This window comes from Stigmatopora nigra, chromosome 19 (assembly GCF_051989575.1).
Source record: "Stigmatopora nigra isolate UIUO_SnigA chromosome 19, RoL_Snig_1.1, whole genome shotgun sequence".
Taxonomy (NCBI): Eukaryota; Metazoa; Chordata; class Actinopteri; order Syngnathiformes; family Syngnathidae; genus Stigmatopora; species Stigmatopora nigra.
In genome coordinates this window covers 6,531,260-6,555,740 of record NC_135526.1, presented here as the reverse complement: position 1 = coordinate 6,555,740, position 24,481 = coordinate 6,531,260, and the positions used below count along the sequence as shown (strand labels likewise).

At 40.9% G+C, this 24,481-nt stretch overlaps 1 protein-coding gene across 8 annotated transcripts in view; it reads right to left on the bottom strand.

Annotated features, from left to right (window-relative positions):
- The window catches only part of auts2a (activator of transcription and developmental regulator AUTS2 a), a 181,308-nt gene that overhangs the window by 24,907 nt on the left and 131,920 nt on the right, over positions 1 to 24,481 (bottom strand). For all 8 annotated transcript variants that reach the window (XM_077740175.1, XM_077740176.1, XM_077740174.1 and 5 more), the window contains one exon: positions 5,052 to 5,100. In XM_077740175.1, coding sequence (XP_077596301.1) covers positions 5,052 to 5,100 — 49 coding nt within the window. The remainder of the gene's footprint in view (positions 1 to 5,051; positions 5,101 to 24,481) is intronic.

Genomic DNA, 24,481 nt, shown 5'->3' with positions numbered 1-24,481 from the left:
CATGCACACACTAATGTGCATACATCCACGCAGGAGGCCTCATTAAGGAGGTCTGCTCTCTTTGGCTCTTTGGCAATGTCACCTCAGCCTGCCGTAGGGGATTGGGGACTGACACGGGCATAATTGGCCTGAACACACCAGCAGCCAGCACTGGGAATGCCCATATCTTGATAAGTGACGTGCGCATATGTGGATGTGTGTGCTGCTCTGACCCTGTTAATGCGGCACAGTTGGCAGGAGAGTGGCTCATGTCGCATTGGATCAATGGTCACTGGTGACGCTGATGGGGAGGATTTCTCTTGGGAGGACTAAGGGGAGGGAGACCCACTATTTTATATACGCCTGCCGACCGCTCCATCAGTCACGCTCGGACTATAAAACACTTAAATTGGCATGGCTCCAATATGCATTGACACTCACCTGCCACAGCATTGTGGGGAAGAGTCTAAAATGTATCCTCGGTTTCGGAATAGTATATTATTCAGTTTTATTTGGAAATGTAATGTTATTTTTTGTTTTTTTGAGTTTGCAGAGGTGATAAACTGCTTCACGTTGAAGGCTGGGTCTCATATTTTGCCCTCTAATTTTTACAATGATGGAATTAAAGTGTGCTTAACGTTCTAAATCAAGTACCTTAGTGTTGTGTTGGCAGCCTTGGCTAGATGTACTAAAGTGGTCGCTTAATTTGTGAGATTAATTTGTACAGTGACAAGGATGGTGAGGCAATTTACTCGTTAATTCAATCAATTTGCCGCAATGAAATTACTAGAAAAAAAACATTCATCCGTTCCAGTCATGCAGTTGAAAATAATCTATTTCAATAATCTTTGATAACCTCAATTTATTTGTAAATAGAGATGCCCCAATGGCTTGTTTTTACCTGATTTGCCAAGTCCTGACCGATACCTTACTTAAATAACGCCTATAGTCATAAAAAGTCATTCTAAAAACATGCCCAAAATCAAGCTGAGAAACGTAAAAGACAAAGGTCCGTCCATATATCATACAGTTGCTCCCCATGGGGAGGAACATAAGGCTTTTGACTTTGATCTCTGGAGTGCAGCCCATTTAAATGTTTGTGTTTGAGACCTTTAATTTTGCTCTGATGGATTCCAGGCTCTTTGGGTTTACCGTGGCATGTCGGAAATAGAGAGTGTTTACACAGTCTCCCTGCTGTTGAAATAAATGCATTAAGATGGATGGATTTAGTTAGTCTCCAACCTTTGAGGAACACACTCTCAATGACCCCTTTGTGCTGCTGAAGGACCAACAGACCTGCTCAGCATCCCGTCTAAACAGTATCTTCTATCAACAAATTTCACTTAAGCGAGCCTCTAATCTCAAATTTGCTAGACGACTCACACTTTGAAGACTGACAATTTCGGGATATATGTACTACCAAGTAGAAAATAAAGACAACTCAACAAGTTTCCCTAAAAATAACAATACAAATAATTAAATTACCTATCTCTTACATGCAGGTATCAGACTTTTTTCTAAATATCAGACAATAAATCAGTATAATAATTATCATGAAAGGCCTATCTATGCACATCTCAATATTTGGTCCAAAGTTCTCCAATCCAAAAAAGTCCAAGAAACATTTTGTCCATCTGTAAAGATGTTTTTTTTCGTTTTCAAATAAGTCAGGAGCTTAAATTTATTCCTACTGTATAAAAACACCAAGCGTATTTTATTGCAAAAGTGATAGGGAGGGGCATTGACCTCCTGTTGACCTCTAAGCCACCCAAGAAATTGTCCTTGACTGCAGCCATTCCTCACAAGGCCCGACAGGCAAATAGTAGCCAGGTCATCTTTCCACTGCACATCAGGTCAAGTTCCACAATCGCCGCTGATTTCTCGACACCCAAGCCGCACGGTCACCAGAGGTCAATGGCAGTGTTAGCGAATAGGGGAAGGAGGTCTGGGTGGGGGGGGGGGGGGGGGGGGGGGGGGGGCTCTAAGTAAAGCCACGCTGGGATTGTAAAAAAAAGGCCAAGCAGCCAACTGAAAGGCTTCCTAGGTGATTTGCAGCGCCATAGCCACTCTCCATTTCACTGGAGGGCAGCAGGTGGCCGCCGAAGCGCAAAGCACACAAACGACTCCATCACAGTCTCAAATTGGCGAGAAAAACGCAAGCCTCCCTCCCACGCCATTTTGCGGCACGTGGCCCTCTCCTAGAAACCTTTGATATCGGCTACCTGAGTTCACCCCTGCTTTTTTTTCATTTTTTTTAAGCAATTCTATCAACGCCGCAAATTAAATCTTCCGCATCACATATGAACCCCCCCCTAAAGTGACAAAAGCACTCAAGCCCGACACGCGTTGCTGACGGCAGTATTCACGCATTGGCTACATTTTCCCATTAACTCGGTAAAGCGCTGCGAAATTCGCGATGGTGGGCGGAGGCGGTGTGGGAGGGGGAGAATTACTACACGGTGCGTTTAGTCACAGCTGCGAGAGAGGCCTCCGGAGACGAGCGCTGGCAAAAAAAAAAAAAAAAAAAGACATCTTTGACTTTAAACTGAAATTGCATGATGAAATAATTACACAGTACAGCATGTAATTTGGGTCATGAGCTATGACTCATGGATCTAACTAACAAACACATGCGATGAGGTTGTACCATTGCCATTGTGGGGAAACGGGAAGTATTGGTAAGGTTAGTTTAGTAAAACAAAATGCAAATTTTAGGGATGCCTTCATCACATATTTTTGCATGGAGATTAATTGATTTAAAATTATATTTTACATAAATATCAACGGCGAATAAAGTTGGTCACCCAATGGTACATATTTTAGTTGTGATTTGTTGGATATTTTTTTTTTTAATGCTTTCCAAGTGTCAACATGAATATAGAAATATAAAGTATCCTGTATTTATGTACATTTTTTTGCATTATAATTATGGCTCATTTTGTTACTCATTAACTGCAATTGCAAGCGATCATATTTCTTTGCCTTTGATCGAATAAACGCTCTTAATCCCTCAAAATGTAAACTAACAACACGCCAAACCAAAATATAAGTTACCGTTCTCAACTTTAGGTCTAATATGTATTAAATTTCCGACAAAAAGGAACGATTTGCAACACATTCAACAGATATATCGAAAAAAAATACGTTTGGGCAATAACAAGGTGTTTTTATCCCAATCCGACTACTCCTAAACTCCAATGTGCAATATGAAGTACTATCTTTGAGGTAGACCATGATAGATGGCGGGGGGAGAAAAAAAACTAGGCGATCAAAGGCAGCGGAGCTGTTTCTGTGAAAGCGCTTCAATTGTTTCACGGGTCTCTCAGCAGGCATTTTGTGGTCACAAGCCGTGCTCTTGTCTCATCTCCAATATCTCCCCAGATAACGGTCTCAGCAGGATACGGATTTTCCTGAAAATGACGTGAAAAGCACCCCCAACGCTGACCCTAGCCGAGTGTTTAGCGGAGTATCAGGTGAGCGCGCAACAGGACACCTGCGGAGGAGAGGCATTGGCAGCCATGCTAATTAGAGCTCACATCTAATGACTCTTAGTTAACGCAATCCGCTCCTGCGATTAAGACGGGCGAAGAAGAAAGTGAGGCGTCGGCATATGATGCTCGAAAGAACATTTTTTTTAATGATTCTTTAGTGTCAATGCTTGGTTCAAAATGAGCTAAAAGTGCTGAAATAAAACGTCGACCTTAACAAAAGATGTTAGTATCGACGCTTTTGATCTACTTGTAATTATTTACGTTCTTTATGAGTCATTTTGATCTTCTCCACAGCCAATAAACAAAAGAAAAACTCTTCACCACTTAATATAAGAGCCACAAACTATGCGTTTTTGTCATGGGAATGTGTGGTTTGTGCCTTGGTCTGGATCTTTAGGATTGAAGGTAATCCCTTCCAACAAAACGCCGCCCAACCTTTTAATCCCAGCACCATCAAAATACCAACGCTTCATCTTTTCTCTGCACCTGGATTCTTTTACATGCCTATTGCGAAAGGCGCTAACATATGGAAAGGGAGGAGGGAAAAGCTGGCTATGATGAAAAGGCTACGTTTAAATGGAAATGGAGAGTAAGAGAACAAGCACACAGAAGAGAATACATCTATTTTGTGTACTGTTTCCCCCTGTCGGGAATGGGAAAGAGGGAGGCTCTCTGTTGATTTAAGATGCACAAAGGAGGCCCTAATGCTTTCAAGGGAACCAAATCAATCTATAGAGAAGCACGTTCAAAAAGAAGCCTCCCCGTCAAGGCCTTTGAGACAACAACCTCCCCCCACTGCCCCCCATGAATGGCACAAATCAAGCTTTGGAAGGAATCAAAGGCCACAATGTGGGAAATGGGTTGGTAGACCATAGAAGAGGTGGTACGAGGACGCATTAGCACTTTCTGCTGTGACCCTAAAGGGGTCGTAACCCTAGGAAATTACCCCACCCCACCCCACCTCCGACACCACCATCATATTACACAGGAATGTCCATTCACGTAGTGACACCTCCATTAGCCCAGAGCTGGAGAAAATGAGTCTGCCATTAACAGCAAATTAGTGCTTTGGTAATGAGGTTACATGCAATGTTAACACTCTCAGGCCATAAAAGCCAGGTTTTTCGGACTATAGGTTGCACTAGCCAGAGAATCAACGATTAAATGGAAAAGTATATATAAAAGATGGACTTTAAATGACTTTTTTTTTAATTTATCCAAAATGTGGTTAAATTTATGGTAAAATAAGGAACAACTAACAACATAGTGTGAACATATTTGTTAAATATAGCCTAAAAAACAACAGGACAAGCTGAGTGAACATGAATGTCACTGGCTGCGCCAAACTGTGACAAAAGTGCCACTTATAATCCAGGAAATACGGTAAATTTCTTACTTTACTGACAGCAGCAAGAGAAAAATGACAAACGCTCTTTACTGACTGAATTGGATAGATTTCTGTGCACCCAGCTGTTTGTGTAATGCATTGCCAATACCAAAAACACGACAAGTATTCTGCTCATACACACAAATGTAGTATTATGTTGAGCATCAAAGACAAATTGAACAAAATACACATACCTTTAAGTGTTGCTGTGCTGAAAAATTGCTCTGAGCTGGCATCGGAAACCTGAAAAAAAAAGACAACATACACATTTAATTTATATGTTGACATGAGTGCTATTCTGCAAAAATAATCATTACATTTGAAATCCAGCACACAAATGTTCTTTTGCACTGTTTGACACAAAATGACACACCCACATATTTGTGGTCTTGTTTTCTTTTAAAATGACCAAAAATGATCAGTTTCAGAATCATGAGTCAATACGTTTATGTTGGGAAGTTCTTGCTATTTCTTAATATTGCATTTTTCCAAACAATCCCACAGTTATGTCAATTTCCAAAGAAAAATCCAATGTATATGAACAACACATTTCTATGAAAGAGCACTAATTTTTCCGCCCACTTGGTGGCACTGTTGGTCCGTGACTCGGCACCAAAATAAACACAGAGGCGCAGTACCGACAGCATCTTTTGAGTGCAAATAAAATATGCGGTTAGGGGATTTTTGCGAGGATAATAAAAGAAAGCAAAGCTTAAAAATGGCGTCAAACATTTTAATAGGCGTCGACTGTTATTTTTCTGCTTCCAGAGATCATTCTAGTTCAAAGCGCTTGTTGTATTTGGTCAAGGACGGACGCGAAAAAACGCACCCGTTTAAAAAGCTGCACATGTGGACAACATCGTTAAATGAATCAAATCCGATTCAAAACATGAACAATGAATAACAAACAAGTGAATGCGTGCTTGCTATGTTCTTATATTTCCAGGAATGCGCATCTTAATATGCGCGTCAATGAGTTTTGCAGAAAAAAACATTCATTCACACAATAACAATAAAAAAAACCCAAATCCTATTATTTCTAGACTTCCACTAAATACATCTGTTTTTCGAGCGCTCCTTAAATGACACCTAATAACTGTCAAAATCCCAAACACCACACAGACAATAGTGAACGCCGTCAGAGCAAAAACCAAGCTCGGAATAATAATAATACTAAGCATCCACCGTACCTGAAAACAAGTACTTTAGCCAAATGTGTCTTCGTTTCACATTCTGCTTGTTTTTGGCCTCGATTTTTAAATAGCATAATCCACACAAGCGGCCAAAAACAAGTCTACTCCGTTCGCATCGAGGACAGCCATGCGGGAGAAACACAAGGTGATGAAGGAAAGGAAAAAGGAATCCCCCTTCCAAAAAAGCCGTTCAGTGACTGCGCCTTTTGGACAAAAGGGAAGCATGTGTCTTGGATCCGATAGCTTTTCTCTTTCTCTTTTGCACAAGATCCTTGGGGCCGACCGATCGACGCCTTGTTGTTTGCCCCTCGCGTGTATTCTCCACAATATCCGAGGGGGTCCGAGTGGAAGAAGCAATCCAACGAGGCAAGCTCAAAGGGTGATCTTTGCTTTAACAGTGTCGCAGAGGGAGAATGCCGTGGGATCCATGGCCATCGCACAGCAAACGGATCTCCAAAAGCCGATCCAAAGCAACCAAAACCGGACAAAGTCTCATTCATCCGGCGACTGACAGGACACACTGGTTTGATTGCCTATGAGGAGCCGCTGCTGCTGTTGCGGCTGCTGCTGCCTTCACGGACCGTCGGATCCACCCACTTCCTGAGCTAGAGTCGCTTTCACTGCAGGGCAACGCGTCTAGTTTTTACCCCTCTTGCGTAAAAAAAAGGCGTGTAAAAAAATAAACGACAGATATTAAACTCGCAGCTTGAGGCCCAGATCTGGCCAGTCGTGTTACGTTCTTGGCTAGATTCTCATTTAGATGCAGTTTAGGTAGTGCTTACTGAATGATCGAGGACAACAGAAAAGGGAGTTTAGAAATTTCCCATTCAAGTGAATCGACATTTTTCCGCCAAATATAGGTGGATATGTACTACTAGTTATGTTTAAAATCAAATAATAAAGTGTGTTGAAAGAATATTTGTATATTGGTAAAATAGAATGACCATTTTGAACTTAACTTTTGTGTGTATATGTGATAACCTTTTTCACTGCCATTGATAAATCCCTTTCAATTGTAAAGATCCTGTCTGCAAAATAGTTAATACTACCAAAAATAAAAACCAGATCTCTACTAAGCAATGCCGAATCTCTGAAAATGATGCATTTGGGCCCCGATTTCCAATCACCTGACCGGATCATCAACATTCATTTCAATTCATTTGCTATTCCATTAGTAGTCGATTAATTGCTGAAGAAATAATGTCCCCCTGAATTAAACTATAAGAAGCAAGTGGAGAGAGAAGAAGATGAAGAGAGAAGCAAGCAGAAAGATATGCTTTCTTCCACTGGGTCAGATGATGTCAGACACTAATGAATTTCCCAGAAGGGGGCTGCTGCTACCACCAGGGGAAGAAAAACAAAATGCTCCTTCATGAGCAGCGTGCACCTCTTTGCAGCCTACAGGCCATGTCTTCCTTCCACTTGGATAAACTCCCACTACGCAGGCCTGAAGGGAGGTCAACTGTTAATAGAAAAAGCACTTAAGGTCATTCAGCCTTCAATGTGAGCTTTGAGTGCTCTGTGTGCCCACCCTGACAAGGCTTACACTATAACCTCACAAGCTGCTACTTAACTCAACTACACAGTCTTATAATTATGTGATAACTTTATAGAACCTCAGAGGGATTTAAGAAAAAAAATAAAAAACCTTCAGCTTATTTGCACAGGGTCAACTTCAGAACAGAACCATGGTGGGAGAGCTAAGCAGTAGGCCATAAGAGGGCCCCTTGAAATGTTTCCCTTATGCAGTTTTGTTCAGTTCATGTTCTAGTTGTTCCTACCCAATTTTGCTTGGGAGGAAAGGTACATTCTGGACTGGTCGCCAACCAATCATACTGCCCTTGATACTCCACTTTGGGTTTGTCCCATAAGGGCAAACCAACTGTTTCCACTTTATCCTTCCCTACCCCAACCACTTCCATGTATCTTCTCCAAGGTCCACCTCTAGCCTTTCGCACCCACATAAATAAAAGAAACATAGGGAAAAAGTCCATAATTATAACGACGTGTTTGGCCAAATATACTAAATTATGGATAGCGTAATCTCCAACATCCTCTGCAATTATTACAAATCACCAAAAGTCCAAAGGAAATATTAATCCTGAGAGAATCAGACTTTAGTTTAGCTAGACTGAGTGGAAATTGGGTCTTGACCAAATAGTGATCAGTTGCTATTTATTTTTTAGACTAAATGAGTAAAGAGGAGGTCATTAAATGGTTTATTGTTTAAAAACCCCATAAAGGCAGAAGAAAAGCGTCAATTTGCAAGCCTTATGGATTTGAACGGATAAAATTAAATGAACATTAGAATTAAAAACAAAACAAAACATTCTACAGCTCTGGGCTGAAAAACGGTTACACAGTATCTGCGTTTACATAGCGAGAAGCTTGTTAGATTTTGCGGGCTATTACATGATTTCTCCTGTGTGCTATCAACAATATCACTTTGTTTTTGTATGTGATAACATCATTGTACAGAGCCGTAACGGTGCGGTCTAGTAAAGCCTTGGTCAAGTCAAGACATCCCAGTGCAAAATGTGTAAAAACACCAATTTTTTTTAAAGTCAAATGGATAATCAATGAAAATTGATTGACAAGTTTATGGATGAGAAGTTACGGCTGTTGGCCCTGAGATCACACAACACCATCTTTGTTTAAATACTCTTAAATGTAATCTTTCCGTGAGCGATAATGACACTTTTCCCTGTTTAAATCCCAAACAAAAGCTGGACATTCCAGTGTAAGCCTCTTAATGGTGCAAACCCTTGCACCAATAGCTTGTCTAATGAGAATTAACCCACTGGCAGGGAGGTCAATGAATGGACAATAGAGTCACACTGCAAGTCTTTCCCTGCCAACTTAGCTCTAGTAACTTAACATAAAACCATAAAACAGACTTAGCTCATAACTGAGATGCTAGTCCATCCCCTGGTAACAGAAAATGGGGGCACAATGACTGAAGCTGGCTTTATGAACATGAAGTCATGGGAAATGGGCTTAACATAGCCCAGCCAACCAAATCCTTAAACAGTGGAGGCAACACATTTGTCTAAAATTGCAGTCAGCTGCTAAGGCTTTCGTGTATGGATACGGGCTCTCATGTGGCTCTTTGGTGATAAACCGATGACACAGAACAAAGAATCTTAAGTACCACACGGAGGTGGTCAGATTTGGCCTCTGGTGTCTAGTTAAAGTCAAGCTACTTGCTTTATCTTCAGGAGAGAGAGATCTGTTCTTTACAAAGGACCTCAGAGGACCTCCACTATTCAGGCCCATTACATTATTACTTTGCGTTATACTTTGAATGAAGAGTTGGCTTCAAGTACATGGCACAGATGTTTCCTAAATATGTATTTAAGTAACTTTAACACCAGGTCAGTGCAGCAGAAGCTATGAATGAGATGCTTTTCATTTTTTGAAACACTTTTCAGTCTTGTGTGCAACCACCAGTTTGCGATTACAGCCTGCTAAACAATCAGAATTCAGTTTACTGCCTGCATATCATTTTTAATTCCAAAAACATTCTGACAGACAGCAACGTGCGTGCACATGACGCATTTTTGGCATCAGTCTTTTTGCAAAAAAATCATTTGTAAAACAAACACAATGTCTTCATGGATTTCATGTTGCTCTTACTATATCATCAGCTCTGACACTTTGTGACATTTTATTCCTTTTTGGGTGCTGAAAACAGCATTTTTTTCATCTTTCCTCTCACAAACAACCAAGGTTCTATTTTACAGGAACTCTGTCCTAGATTACAATCATAGGGGAAGAGCTTTATGAATTGTTCTTCGCTCACATGAAATGCACCCTCCTTTTAAAAAAGTACTGATAAGCGTAACATGAGTGCGCACAATCTTCTATGTTAAAAGCACTTTATTGCATTTCTAAACCAAATAAATATTCTCTTCCAACGACTCTCTACAGTCTGTTTTCAAATGATCTTCATCATTTTAAACAGTTACCAGTGCTAAAACATCTACTATCATTGACATATGTTAGATGTTTCCACAAAAAGACAAAGCAGCCCTAACATACAAGTCAAGAATTCTACATATAAAATTTTTTTAAGCCTTTTTCATGGTAGACTTGGTTCGTTTTGGGGGAGAAGTGGATTGAGTGTTTGCAGCAGCTAGATACTTGCTTCTACCCCCCGAAAGAAGTGCCCGCAGTGTGGAATAACATTACTTGAACTAGTGTGTAGGTGGTCTATGGACACATTGCCAAACATAAACACTTTCCATCTCGTACACTGCCACTGACTCTGAGAAGTGCATAGAGAAGCTAATTCTATCAACTAACAAAACCCTTGGCACATAGCCACCATGGCTTATTTAATTACAAACTATAGCATGTGGCAAATGTCCGTAATGCATGGTCACATTTCCAGTTAAATGACCGTTTTCTCAACGAACAGTTAAAAGTAAGCGAAACATTTAATGGAAGGATTCTAAAAATCCTCTTGGATAAATGAATATGAATAAATACCAATTATCCCAAATATTTAATGGGCACATCTATCATTATTATTCAAAAACAACCCACCAAGTTCCCCAGTCCATCCTTGCAATGTTTCCCTATCCTGAATGTCTTGTGATATTATTTTCAAAATTATTAGTTCTAGTTATTTTATGCAAGCTTATCTCCCAAAGCATGTCAATGACAACTGGCTCTAATCTCTACCTCCTCTCGACAAGCAGCACTGACAGGTCCTTTCTTCTCGATTCCTCAGACACACAGCCAGACATAAATTAATGTGTCACTCAACACTATTATTAATACGAGAAGGACACATGGCTGCGCAATAATACGTCGTACAAAAAGCGACAAATACGTCCAGCCTTCAGAACCAAACTGGAACAGCAATGCATACTGAAAGAAGAAAGCGGAATCAGGAAAAGCTAGTAGGCACGTATTTCTTCCGTTTGTTCAAAGCATGTAGAGACAATGTTATCTGCTTCTCTGTCCCTGATCTCTGAAAGAAAGCCAGTAGTCTGGGGGGGTTGAGGGTTCAAAAGAGAAATAGCTTGATCAATGGCCAACGTTATCTGGATCTGTTAAGCAATAATCCGATCTAGTTGACATTGTAAGTGTAGAAAGACCTCGACTGTCAGCAGAAACAAACCGACAAGAGTGACCGTCAGTGTCCTGACCAACATGACACGCTTTGGAAAAAACAACATACAAGAAAATTGTTTTAACCTTCCCTTCTTTAAATGTTTTTGACTGTATCCATTGAAAACCACCGATCGGTCCCACTATGTACGTACGAACGTTATTCTGCGTCCTTGGAAGAAAAATGAGAGACCCGTTTGCCTAAATGACATATATGGCTGTGGAATGTGGGCAATTGTCGAACATTTCAGACCAGTCATTTACTCCTCTTTCAACAAGCCTCAAAACACATAGCATCACGCATTGAAGGCAGAGCTTTCAATTTAAGCTTCTATAATGATAGCCTCCCAAATCGAAGACAAAATAAGGGCACATCTCCATCTTTATATCTGTAAGAATGTCTAGTCTTGTTTTCAGTGACACAGATCAGTTTGCATTGGTAGTTTGCCACTAGAAATCTAAATCTGCAGAGAAATATAATGCAGGCTGTGTAGGCAATTAAATATTTTAGGAAAGGAACAATACATAAACAACTTTCCTATCTGTATACTAACATTTGCTTTCATTTCCTACAAATAAAATGTAAAAAACTGTCTACACCGGACCTATTTTTCCTCCTGAAGCAATCAACTCAAAGAGAAAGATTGCACACAATGCATCGTAACCCCCCTAATATTTTAATTCTTCCTTCCTTCATCTATTTCTTTACGAGAACCCAATAGGTGATTTACACTGTTAGAAAACCGTTATGCTGAAGCACCTACCTCCAACCCATGGGTTTTCTTTTTTAATGCCAAATGAGAGGAACTGTGCTGGCAGGGATATTATTTTCCCTTTCTGATTATTTTCTCTCTGTGGCAAAAAGAGACCAATAGGACAAAGGGAGGTAGTGAGATAAAGGAGAAAGGAACCAGAGAGGTTGCAGCCAGAGAAGAAAACAACACAGGAGGAGGTAAAGGAGAGCAAGACAGAACAGACAAGCACCCGAAAAGGGAGCTGCGAGAGAGAGAAAACCTGCTGTGTCCTCCTAAAAGGAATGACTACAGGAAAGCGCTGAGGAAATCACCACTGAAACCTCCTATTAAAATCCGTCTGACCCTCTACAGACCCCCCCAGAGCAACACCCGGCTGTAGCAGTACAGGCAGGGGATCAGGCCTTAGAATTTATCTGTCAGGACCATTATTTCAGGCATCATAAGAGACAAACCTTGTCATCCCTATGGACCCCTGGCATACAACTCCACTCACACATGCCTCTCATTACACTCAGGAACTCCAGAGTGGAGCCTCACGATGGTCTCTGGAGGGCGACACAAAGATGGACATCGGACATTCAAAACCACAGGGGGAGCTATGCCCACACTCCCCCAACCAAGCCTCTTTTCTCTTAGCACAGGAGAATCCCACTGCTTATAGAGGGGTATCTAATTGTATTTTGCAAGGCCTGAGCAAAAATAAAGTTGTTCTCCTAGCAACAGTTACTCCCCAGGAGGGATAACAGATATGATTAGGAAAACTAGGATGTCCCATGAAATGGATGTGAACGTTTTCTGCAGGAGCAGAACGTTAAGAAAACCTTACTCCTTGCTGGCAAAAGAACAGTTGGAACTGTTTTTGGAGTGTACATCTGGAAACAAGAACAATTTAATCTGCAAATTCCGTCTTTTCCCCTGGTGCCGGTAAAGTCAGCTGAGGGTCTGTGACCTACACGTTGAAGCTGGTTGTGGGCCAGAGAGTTCTCCATGACTAGACTGCAGGGGGGCTGTCTGTTGACAAGAGTGAGAAGCCTCATCTGCTTTGAAGCCCTGTATATTTAAATATTTCATGACCGCCTTGACTCTAGATCCTTTTATCTGATTTGCACTCTGGCTTGTGGCTGTCTTTTATTAATAGCACAGCAAGAGGCATTAGTGTCGATCTAATGTCCCCATCAGCCAGGCACAACTGAAGGAGTACATCCACATACTAGGCCCTGTTGGCACTCTGCATATCTACAAGACGATCTCATTAAAGGCTTGTAACAATTACGACAATTACAGATAAGCCCGAGCGTGTCAAAGCGCAACATGATGTTTACTATGATTAGCACGCCATGTTATCAGCATGGATGTAATCACCGCTTGCTCCTGATGCTTCACAAGATCATAGATCTCTACTGCGGTCTCAATCAATAGAAGGCCATCTATAAAAAAAACCTGTGCTAAAGTTGTCATGTATTGGCAGCAGTTCAGACAGTGCAAACTCAGTAAGGCGTGTTACTCCTCCAACCAACCAGACCGTGGTTGTCAAGCATTATCACAAGAATTCGTCAAACACTTTTGTCATACAAACACCCAACTGGAAGTGGTTCTTTAGACTTTAGAATGGACCAGTAGATTTCCACCAGGGTGCAGACTGGCATGGAACAGAGAACCGGTATAGTAACATTGATGTGAGCCTGGTGACCGAGACATAAGGCCCTACTTGTCTGCATGCAATAGAGATGCCTTTGAGACCAGACGACATCTGCCCGCAGAACACATTCCACTCCAAACTCTGAACCGCCATCACACTCTAGGACCTAAATGTGCACATTGTTGGCTGACTGACAGCGGCACATTCACTAAGAGCCTATTTGAGTGGTCTCTCTCTGTGAAGGCCCTCCTCTCTCTCTCTCTATCTCTCTGTCATATAAATCCAGTGGAATTCATTCAGCTTGTGCCTGTTTTGAGCATGGTTTAAGTGTGGCACAACATAGGCCACGAGGGATAAGGCCACCCAGTGAACTCCCATCGATAAGCTGGGCTCATGCCTTACAGTGTTTACCAACACCAGGTTTCAACAAGATGATCTGGGACACCCCCCACACATACAGCTGCTAAGAGGATTTGCACTGGCAACCAAGAGGGAGAGAGAGAGAGGCAGTGTTGATTATCCAGAAGGAACGCTGTAGTCCCACACTTTGTTTGACCCATTCTCACGTGTCTGGATATAAACGTAACACTTGCTTCTTTATAGGGGTGAACACAGGAGTATCCTAACTTTTATGGTTGTCAGAGCTGGGAATTCTACACTAGGTCTGAGTTGAGTTGTTGGTCAGAGAAGGAATATTGCTTAACGGTAAGGCTTGCCATGACACAGGCATTGGACCTAAGAATCGATCTTCACACGAGGTGGAAAATGCCGTCATCTGAGCAGCATCTATGGCCAAATTGATACCAGGCAACACAGTGTAGTTGACTGGCGCTTGAGGAGGCCATTCAGAAAGAGCACACTGACACTCTGACCATGGATATTAGAGAAGTGCCTTTTAGTCAAGCTCGATGGAGTCCAGGCTCTGCCTTGATCAAAGGCTATGGTCTGCAGGGGGACCTAACACACCCAGAGAGGCCCATAAACACCTGACATCTACTCGCGCCCCAGGCACAATAACACCTGACACTGCTCATGAATTCACACTCGAAAGCACTGGCATCACAATGTGACATACCAGTCGGCGTGGTTTCCGACGTTGAGCCATATGCTAGATCTGTGCATACACGCTGCATTGAAAATATCCACAGACACGCGTGCAAGCAGAAAGACAATTAATCACACCATTGCACTTCTGTACAGTCACAAAAACAACACATACACATAGATATCCCCACACAATGTCAGTGCCAGCGGGAGCTAAGACCCCCCGAGGTGACAGAAGTGTCAAAACAACATATTGGCTCGGCTTCTTTCGCTCCGGTGTTGCTTTGTTGCTTTCAGCCGAGAAATACGCATAGACGTACGCGCACACACTGGATCTGATTGGCTTTGCGTCTGGCTGATGCATTTTTCAAGAGTTCCTCCAAAAAACACCTTGTTCCTCAACATTAAAAAGCAATTTCGCACTCGGAGGATGAAAAGCGCATGTTAAATTAAAGGCTACACTTTGCAAGGACATGAAAAATTGAGCGTGCTCCTTATATTAACCAGGTTGAGCACTGCACACAGCATTTAGTTCAACCAAATGGAATCTTTAAGCATTACTAATTCATTCACGGGAAAGCTACACGATCTCACTTACTGTGCTGAAAACACATTAGCCGGATGGCAGATGAAGTCATATGAGAGCACTGTGTGAACCTAAGAATATCACATAATTGTGCTCTTTAATTTCAATAAAACGTTGCTTGTCGTGTTGAAGGGGATGCATAATTTTTTTTAACCATAGCAGTATTATGTGCGCAACATTTTCTTCTTTTAATTTCCATTCAGCCTCATTTTAAAATACATTTCGTGGGCAATGTGGAGTGAATTGGTTCCATGTAATTAAATTCTGCTTTGCTTCTCAACACCCACTCACAAAAAGGCAAAACAGATGGGGTATGCTTTTACTGGAGTTCTAAAGATTGCGTCTTTAAAACATGTTGATTTTTTTTGGCGTGTGATAGATATTTGGATTATGGGTATTGGATAATGTCAATTAGATTACAATCCGTATAGAAAATGAATACAACTCTAGATTCATTAAATAGTATAAGCCAAGGCAGTAAAACTGGTTTGGCTTTTCTGTCACATAGCTTAAATTCTAAACGCACTAAAGCAAATGCTTGATAATGCAATCAAGCAGCTTTGAAGCTTGATGATTCTCCAGTGCTAGTGGTAATGAGGGGAAAATGAAACTGTTCCCTTAGCGTCTACCGATCTGTCTGATGAGAGCTTCATCACGGAGATGGAGACTGACATTGAAAGAAAGCGGTATTGAACATGGACAATCTTTAGCTATCCCGATGAGTTTATATAGCAGAGACCCCACATAGAAAATAAAATGACTTCTAACTATACTGTACAAGCTTGACTTTATAGGTATGGTGAAAGGTTATCGTAATAGACCAATTCAATAAAACCCCATTCACACAATGTCCAAACTCTACAATGTTAAAGCATTTCAAAATGTGACAATGGCTTCTAAACATATCAAATTACACTTATACACAATGAATGATTAAGCGTTCTGACTGTAGTTGACCATATGGATCATATATGTTATCTAAGTAGGAGATTTTCTGCCTTTTGATACTGTAATGCCACCACACAGCAAGATGCATGTATTCAATGTAAAAGTCAGCACTAGTGTCTTTTAACACAATTTGCAGTTAACTGTCTTCCAGTCTCTCTCAAGGGCAAAATTAAGCGCCACGGTCTGCTTCAAATTGTCTTAATTAAAAGTGAAAACACAAGCTTCATAGAAGAGACACTCGATGATAGAGTAACAGTTGCTGCAGTTGTCTTTATAACAAACCCTGAGGGCCAAATGTTAATTCTATTACATCTGCGTTGCTAAGCAAATGCTGCTCATCTATAAAAGGGGGGTTCTTCTATGTGGTCGTTAAGTAGCACTTCACAGACCTCCACTTGTGGGCCAAGAGCACGTAAGAGACCAGATCTTACTATACCAACCAAAAAAGAAAAACTAGAAACGAGAAAGACTGGCTTCTGAAAACAACAAATCATTATTAAATACCTATAAAGCATTTACAAAAGGTGAATTGTTGTCCATCTTTTTACCAAGTTTAAGTGTTGTCATTGGTTAAATGCCAACATTATTGAACGGTCAATGCAAAAACAATTCATTTTTCGACCAGATCTGCTCTGTTTATCACCATCAATAGCAGCTAATGAGTAAATAAGTGTAAATATTTACATCACGGTGGCCTCGGAAAGGAAATCATTCACTAGAATGTGACAAAAAAGCGGGTTTGACACCCCTTTACACTTTACACACAACAAGGGGAGGAACACTGCGCCCACAAGATTCTGCGTGTGAAAAAAACCCCTCTGAGAATGAACAAAAGATTTCCAAGTTAGATGTCATATTGTTTAGCAGGGAAGGTGGGAGATGTGAGGCAGGTGTTGTGTTGATTGTCAAATCGCATAAGGACTGAAATAATGATGACAACATTCTGGAGCAGAAATAATTTGATTAGTGCTTTCAGGTTTAAACAGGAAGCTGGATGTGTATCAAATGACTGCGAAGAGGGAAGGTGAAAGTCAGCTCTTAATTGCCGGAACAGCACCTTGAGACTTGATGATTTGTGACATCTTATCCGGTGCTCTACGGGAACGCTAATAACTGTTAATTAACTGTGGAAAAGAAACACATAGACCACACGCGTTCACGGATTGCTGTGCTACCCATGAGACCAAGGGCCCGTTTATACAGTGACGCTCCTGTTTGAGCTTCCCTTTTCTTGCTCTCGCTGAATGCCACCTTTTATTTTAAACTGAAAAGTGTTCTAGTAGCCGAGGGTGAACGGTAAGACGAACATGCCACAATAAATCATTATTGTCCTGTCAAGACTTAGCTGGAACTGGAGAGAAATTGACTAGTACTGACGAAAAATATCTCTCCACTTATCCACTGTTCTTCACTCTGTCCTCCAGATATTATTGCTTAGTCGATTGTCACACAAAGAGACATGAAGTCTGTGGCCTAAGAGAAGATACACAAAGAATGCCATCACATGTCACGACTGCTTTAACTGATCCGCTGAAGTAGTTAGCTTGGAGCTCTAAATCATTGACATAAGCAAAACCATCTCTCCGGTAATACAAAGCTGATTCTCACATCTCTCTGACATTAGTTTGATGTTTGGAGTTTAGGGACATAAAATGTCCGACTATGTTATGGAATGATCAAAATAGAAAGTGGCTTTTTCACAAAAGCCTTTGTGCGGACTTGCGCCGATTACATTGACTTCCAAGATGGATATAGAAGATGACAATGTTGTTGTTTCCTAAACAAAAGATGGCGCTCTGTTTCTGCTTTTGGTCTCCCAAGTCAAGACAAGACCTCGGGGTGTTATTAGAGCAAGGCAGTTGGGCAGTACTTTTATTTCCCTCATTTTAGTTTGACAGCACAGTTGCTTGTTTGTGTGGCCTCCAGAAGTTGAAGATGCTGTCAATGTTTCTGTTGTGTGCGAGTAACTGGAGAATCCTTTGGAGATTAGAAAGAAAAACTCCAAGGAGTTGTGTAAATGACAGATGTGTTTACCTGAGCTCCAATTTCGGTGAAACAAGCTTATGACAGCTTTTCTGTTGGACTGTGATCTGGATTGTTTGTGCGCAATGATGATCAACCTGCCAGCGTGAGTCAAGTTCTCTCTGACGTTTGGCTGACGTCTTGACAGATGGTAAGTGGAGGTATGCAGCCTGTCTGCCAAAGATGGAGCGTGGCGTTTTGGAGAGATGATTCTTCACAAAGCCAATTAAAGGACGCTTAATGAAACGAGAGTGCATCTTTCGCCTCTCGGAGCTTTTGACAAGGTATTCTAATTTGAAAGGGGAGGTCTCGTCAATCTGGAAGAGTGACGTCTATCAAAGAACCGGCATCTAAAAATAAAGCCATTTGAACGCGTAAGCACAGATGTTTGACACATTGTCGGCACAACGTGGTTTGGCACTCCTGGATTCCAAAAAAACATTGTCAAACGTTATTTTGATCCACCCAGCATTGCCTGGAGCTGTCCTCTGTGAAATAAGCACATTCCAAAGACAGCCAAAGCAAATGAAGAGAAACTCTGGCTGTTGTCCTTTTGTGCGGCTCGATTCCTCAGCAATGTCTTTCAAAACAAAGCGACAAGTGTGACAAAACCATCACGGACTGATGTGCTCTCAGAGTTCAGCCAGAGAAAAAAGTCTGAGCCGCGAAATCGGAAGATCGTCTGTGACTGATGGGAGGTCCTCGGTGTCATTTTTTTTCTTTCACGTGTTTTGCCCCTCACTTTCTTTCACAGCAGCATGACCTCTTTGCGAGCTAGCTGACCCGGAATTACTTATAGGACTGACACCCACTGACAGATGACTCACCATTGAAAGGTCAAAGAATGGAAGCAAACACCTGCTATACGACAGGACCAACACCTTCCTAAGTGCTCAGAGGAAACATGGAGGCATGGATCATTTAGCTAGAATACCAGAGAGCAAAACATAGTTGTTTTACATCAAACACAAGTTTTGGGAAGAAGACAAAACAATAAAGAACATGGCAGTGACTTCAGAAAAATACCAGGACATCAAGTGAGTAGGGTCATTGTGATCAGCAAAGAATGCTGAGGGCTAGGGTTTACTTCCTGTAGTCCAAATCCACCCTTGTGGCATCAGTCTTTAGAAAGTTTGGAAAAGGAAACTGAGCATTTTAAAGATGCTATCTCCATTTGGCATTGGCGCAGCAGAGCGACTAACACATGAAAGCTTGTTTGACCCACTCCGGCTTCAAAACCAATATCCTTTTCTCTGTGGCAAGGCTCATAAGCTGCAGGCCCAAGCGTGTCCAAAGGTTAGGTACACACAAATGAAGCCAGACACAGCTAAAACTACAACCAGAATGAATAGATGATGTAGTACCCCGGTACTAATCTGTGTTCTTGTTAGTATAAAGCTCAACTGGAGAAAACGCGGTGAGCTTAAAAGGAAGGAAAAAAAACACACATTCCGTGCTAACATGCCAGCTTAAATCTAGCTCAACAAGGGCGCAAGTTTTTAATCTTCAAAAGCCACTTTTATAAGTGCGTAATGAGCAAGACCACAATAGAAAAACAAACCATTTATTTTCCTCCCCCAGAGAGTAAATGAAACCATATGGGGCTTTGCTGAGCCAGATCCCAACATCTGGACGGCATAAGAGAATCAAAGCCAAGTGGTGTGCTGTGGTCCTCGGTGAACTAGAGCAACCTTTTCTATGTCCTGGCAGAACTGTAGTCAGTTAAAAAAAAAAAAAAAAAAAACTTTTGGAACTCTGTTCTCTATGGAGTCTGTGTTTTTCCTAGCCCTTTTTCAAGATAATTGCTAATCAAAAAAAGGCTGTCGGCAATGGTCCGAGTGCGGTCCAAAGCAGTAACCACTGACAGCTGTGAAGCTTGACGTACCAAAAAAAGAAAAAACAGCTGGAAGCAACCGATGACAAATAGAGTTTCATGTGACAGGAAAGAGGTCACAGACAGTTTCATTTCCAGAACCTGATTTTTGGGAGTGTAGAAACTTTAAGGTGGACTATCATCAATTTCAATGTATCTTTCGCTTGTGAAAATAATAATGCATGTAAGTAAATATGGGTTGTGATTTTCTCAGCAAAAATGCAGTCCACTAACCTGAAAACTATTCTCTAGAAAGGTAGACAGGTGGTTTGATGAAAGGAGTTGATCCGGTGCAACTTTTTAATGATTCCCAATAAACTCATGTCTCCCGAGGAGTGGTTCTGCTGGATTTTTACGTAAGGCCTATACACACCAATGTGTCACCTGTCCAATAGGCAATGGGTCTATTAAATCACATGATTAACAACAGTAAAGCACAGCTTGTTTTAATAGCCTTTAGCTAGACTGCATTACTCGCTAGTCAACAACAAAGAAACATTCTTATCAGACTGAGCAGGCTGGGGTTAAGAAGCACCACCACCTGAGGCCTATGTATTTTAGCTGGGGAATTACCATCCTAGACTAAGCCACTCTCCTTCTTTCCCTTTTTTGTTATCCCATCCTTTTGGGTGGAATCACATTCAACTACAAATACAAATTTGGGTAGAAACACGTCCCTCAACTTATTCTACAAACATCAAATCAACTTTTTGCAAACGATGTAATACTGTATAAAGGTTTAGCAGCAGAGTTGATGTTATATATGCTCATTGGGTGAGTGATAAGATGCATGAATATAAAGGGACAGATAATTGGACATGCCCTGGAGGTTCTATCCCATATTTTAATGCTCAACAAAGATAAGGTTGAGCACCGAGTATACTTGTCCTTTGGGAGGTACGAGAGGTGGATTCTCCTCCCTCATGTCCAATCACATTATGCCAGAGGGGTAGCAGCCATGCTAATTTATTCCTGAGCGGTCCATTGGGACGTTGTCTTTTGGAAGTCTGGCCGTCCCGAGAGACGTGGGCCTGGGAGACATAATCTGGAGTGCAACGGTGCCATTGGGCACATTAAAAGTCAAAGACCACCGATATAAATTGGGCAGCAGTTTGACATAATCCCTCTTAATCAGTAGGGTCTGTCACTCCATGCCTATTTTGTTGACTGTGTAAAGATCCAGCAAACAGACTAGATAAAAGATGACGGTGAAATTCACTTTCCAAAGAAAAATGTCCAATAAACTACTAAGAGCCTATAAGACACGGGAGAAACACATTTATCTTCCTCATTATTACCAGTTAAGAGAGCAAGTGGGCACGATGGAAGGGGGAATCAATTTTTGAACAGACAGAATTAATAGCACCATTATCTCCCAAACTGAAAATACGTGGGTAGTTTCCCTTTACAAGTGCTCTATCTAAACTAAAGAGCGATTGTCGTTGGTTCGATCAATCCGCCCAATGCACTATAGTTAAACAAAGGCAAGAAGAAGAAACTTTTGCTGATTTGGATCAATATTACGGATGAATTTTGCAGGTACAACGCAAATATAATACATACATATACTCTATGTCCCGTGGGCTACCCAACAGTAGCAATAAGCATTAACCAACGACTATACAAACAGATCTAAATTGAAAAAACAAATAAATACTGAATATAACCCGGGACTGAGTCAAGCACGTCTAGTAAGACCTTCATCAAAGAGACCATTGAACCCTTTGATTTTTCCAGACCACTCTGTCTTCAGACATTGTTCACTGCAATGGGAGGGAACTGGGAACATATGTAGGGGATACAGTGGGAGATTGGGATGATTATTCTCAGATGTCAGCCAGGGGCTTTGGGTAGGAGCTCACCTTTCAGTAATGCTCTCTTTCCAGACCTATTACCAAACAACATGACTGGGAAGCATAACAGAAACACATGCCAGAATAGGGTTAAATATTTCTAAATGTACATTGCTGAATTGCACTGTACTGCTTGGGTCTAGCTTTAGTTGATAGAGTTGTGGCACTGAATTCGAGCTGGTTGGTTTCATTCTGTTTTTGTCAAATGTCCATATGCTCCAAGACTGATTTAAATTGAGCCAAAGGATTAAGAGTGAAATGAGATGTACAGGCTAGTGGGGAGCTTAAAGCGTGTGTGATCCTGATTTCTGTAGTGGTGGCTCTTGGTGTTGTTTATGGGTGTTTTGGGATGGGGCACGGAAAGCCTGCTGGGCACAATCATAGGAAGGACTCCCCAGGCCATTAGTACAGGACCCCAGGACTTGGTGCTATTGTTGGCGCCCGCTGAGCAGAACACAGCTGGTGTTTCACATCTCACTGCCTCACAGCCAAGAAAGCCCCATTAAAGACGATAAGGTCCCTGACAGAAAGTAGTATCCAAATGCAGACTTTCATGTTCAAGTGGATGAGTGAGTGTTGACAATAATGTCTTATCTTGGAGTCATGGGGTGTGATTGTCGACAGACTCAAGTATCTTGAATTGCCGCAGTTCTGTCAATGCTTTCACTTTCTTTGGAAGGTTTGTTTGCAAGGTGCAGTAAGAAATACAACTTTATAAATATATGTATCTGTATATGTATCTGTATATGTGTCTGTATACGTGTCTGTATATGTGTCTGTATATGTGTCTGTATATGTGTCTGTATATGTATCTGTATATGTATCTGTATATGTATCTGTATATGTATCTGTATATGTATCTGTATATGTATCTGTATATGTATCTGTATATGTATCTGTATATGTATCTGTATATGTATCTGTATATGTATCTGTATATGTATCTGTATATGTATCTGTATATGTATCTGTATATGTATCTGTATATGTATCTGTATATGTATCTGTATATGTATCTGTATCTGTACATGTATCTGTACATGTATATATATCTGTACATGTACCTATATATGTATTTCTATATGTATCTGTATATGTATCTGTATATGTATCTGTATATGTATCTGTATATGTATCTGTATATGTATCTGTATATGTATCTGTATATGTATCTGTATATGTATCTGTATATGTATCTGTATATGTATCTGTATATGTATCTGTATATGTATCTGTATATGTATCTGTATATGTATCTGTATATGTATCTGTATATGTATCTGTATATGTATCTGTATATGTATCTGTATATGTATCTGTATATGTATCTGTATATGTATCTGTATCTGTATATGTATCTGTATATGTATCTGTATATGTATCTGTATATGTATCTGTATATGTATCTGTATATGTATCTGTATCTATATAAGAATATGTATATATATATGTAAGTATATGACCTACAATTCTTGTTGTAACTTTCCAGTTTTCACACAAATTCAAGTCTGCTCCAAAAGTGACTTCAATTTGAACTCCATCGCTTGTTATCCCTGATATTTTTTTCTTTAACATCAACCCAACCGGCAGACTAAAAAAGCATTTGGGGAATCATAAAAGAGACTATTTAAATGGATTCTGACCATGTAATTTTTTACTTGGACAGAGAAAGGCTTGGGGGAAAACAATAATTAGGAAAATGTTTTTTCTAAGAATGGTAGCTCCTCTTAACGGCGCTGCTTGAAGATGAAATGGCCCATTTTTCCTCCTCTTTATATTCTCCCTCTCTAACCCTCGATGAATTCCTCCCATGGCCCGCCGCTCTCTTTTAATGAGAAACTGAAAACGACAGCTTTAATCACCGCCCGTGGCCATAGCAAAGGGCCTGTTAATGATAGAAAAGAACAGAGGGCCATTTGCATCAATCAGTCCTAAATTACTTTTTATGATAATGCAGCAGAGTAGAGGGAGCGAGCCAACCCAGATGACTTTTGCATGATGATGACGATGGTGATGATGATGCAGCAGTCCGTCTCTGCCCATCATGCTCACGGATGTTTCTTAAAGAGACAGTGACTGAAAAGTGCCTAGTCACGAATAACAACCCCAAAACGTTGCCAGAGCCAAGCCTAAAATACTCTTTGTAGAGTGTGAGCCGGTTAATTGGCGAAACAATGACACTTAGAGGCGAGTCGATTACACAGACAAGTCTGGGGTGCCATAGCACCAGATTGTGTAACAGCTCCTCTGCTTTGGATAACAATACAACAGAATCAAACTTTATGTTAGAATCCTATACAGCAAAGCTGGATTCTGGATTTGAATGAACAACCTATGTATTTTAAAGTGCATGACTTAAATGCACTTTGACTCTTGACTCGAGTCAAATCATCATTTACAAAATGCGTGTTACTCTAGTCTTAAAAAAGGCCAGTAAACAAGTGAGGAAAGTTTACAAAAAAAAGCGAATCCTCTTCAAAATGTGTACAGATATTTTCAGAGTCAGTGATAGCAAACCTAATAGTTACCAAAAATTGATTGGGCCCATCACCAATATGTTATTATATGCACCACTACAACCTGAAATACAGTC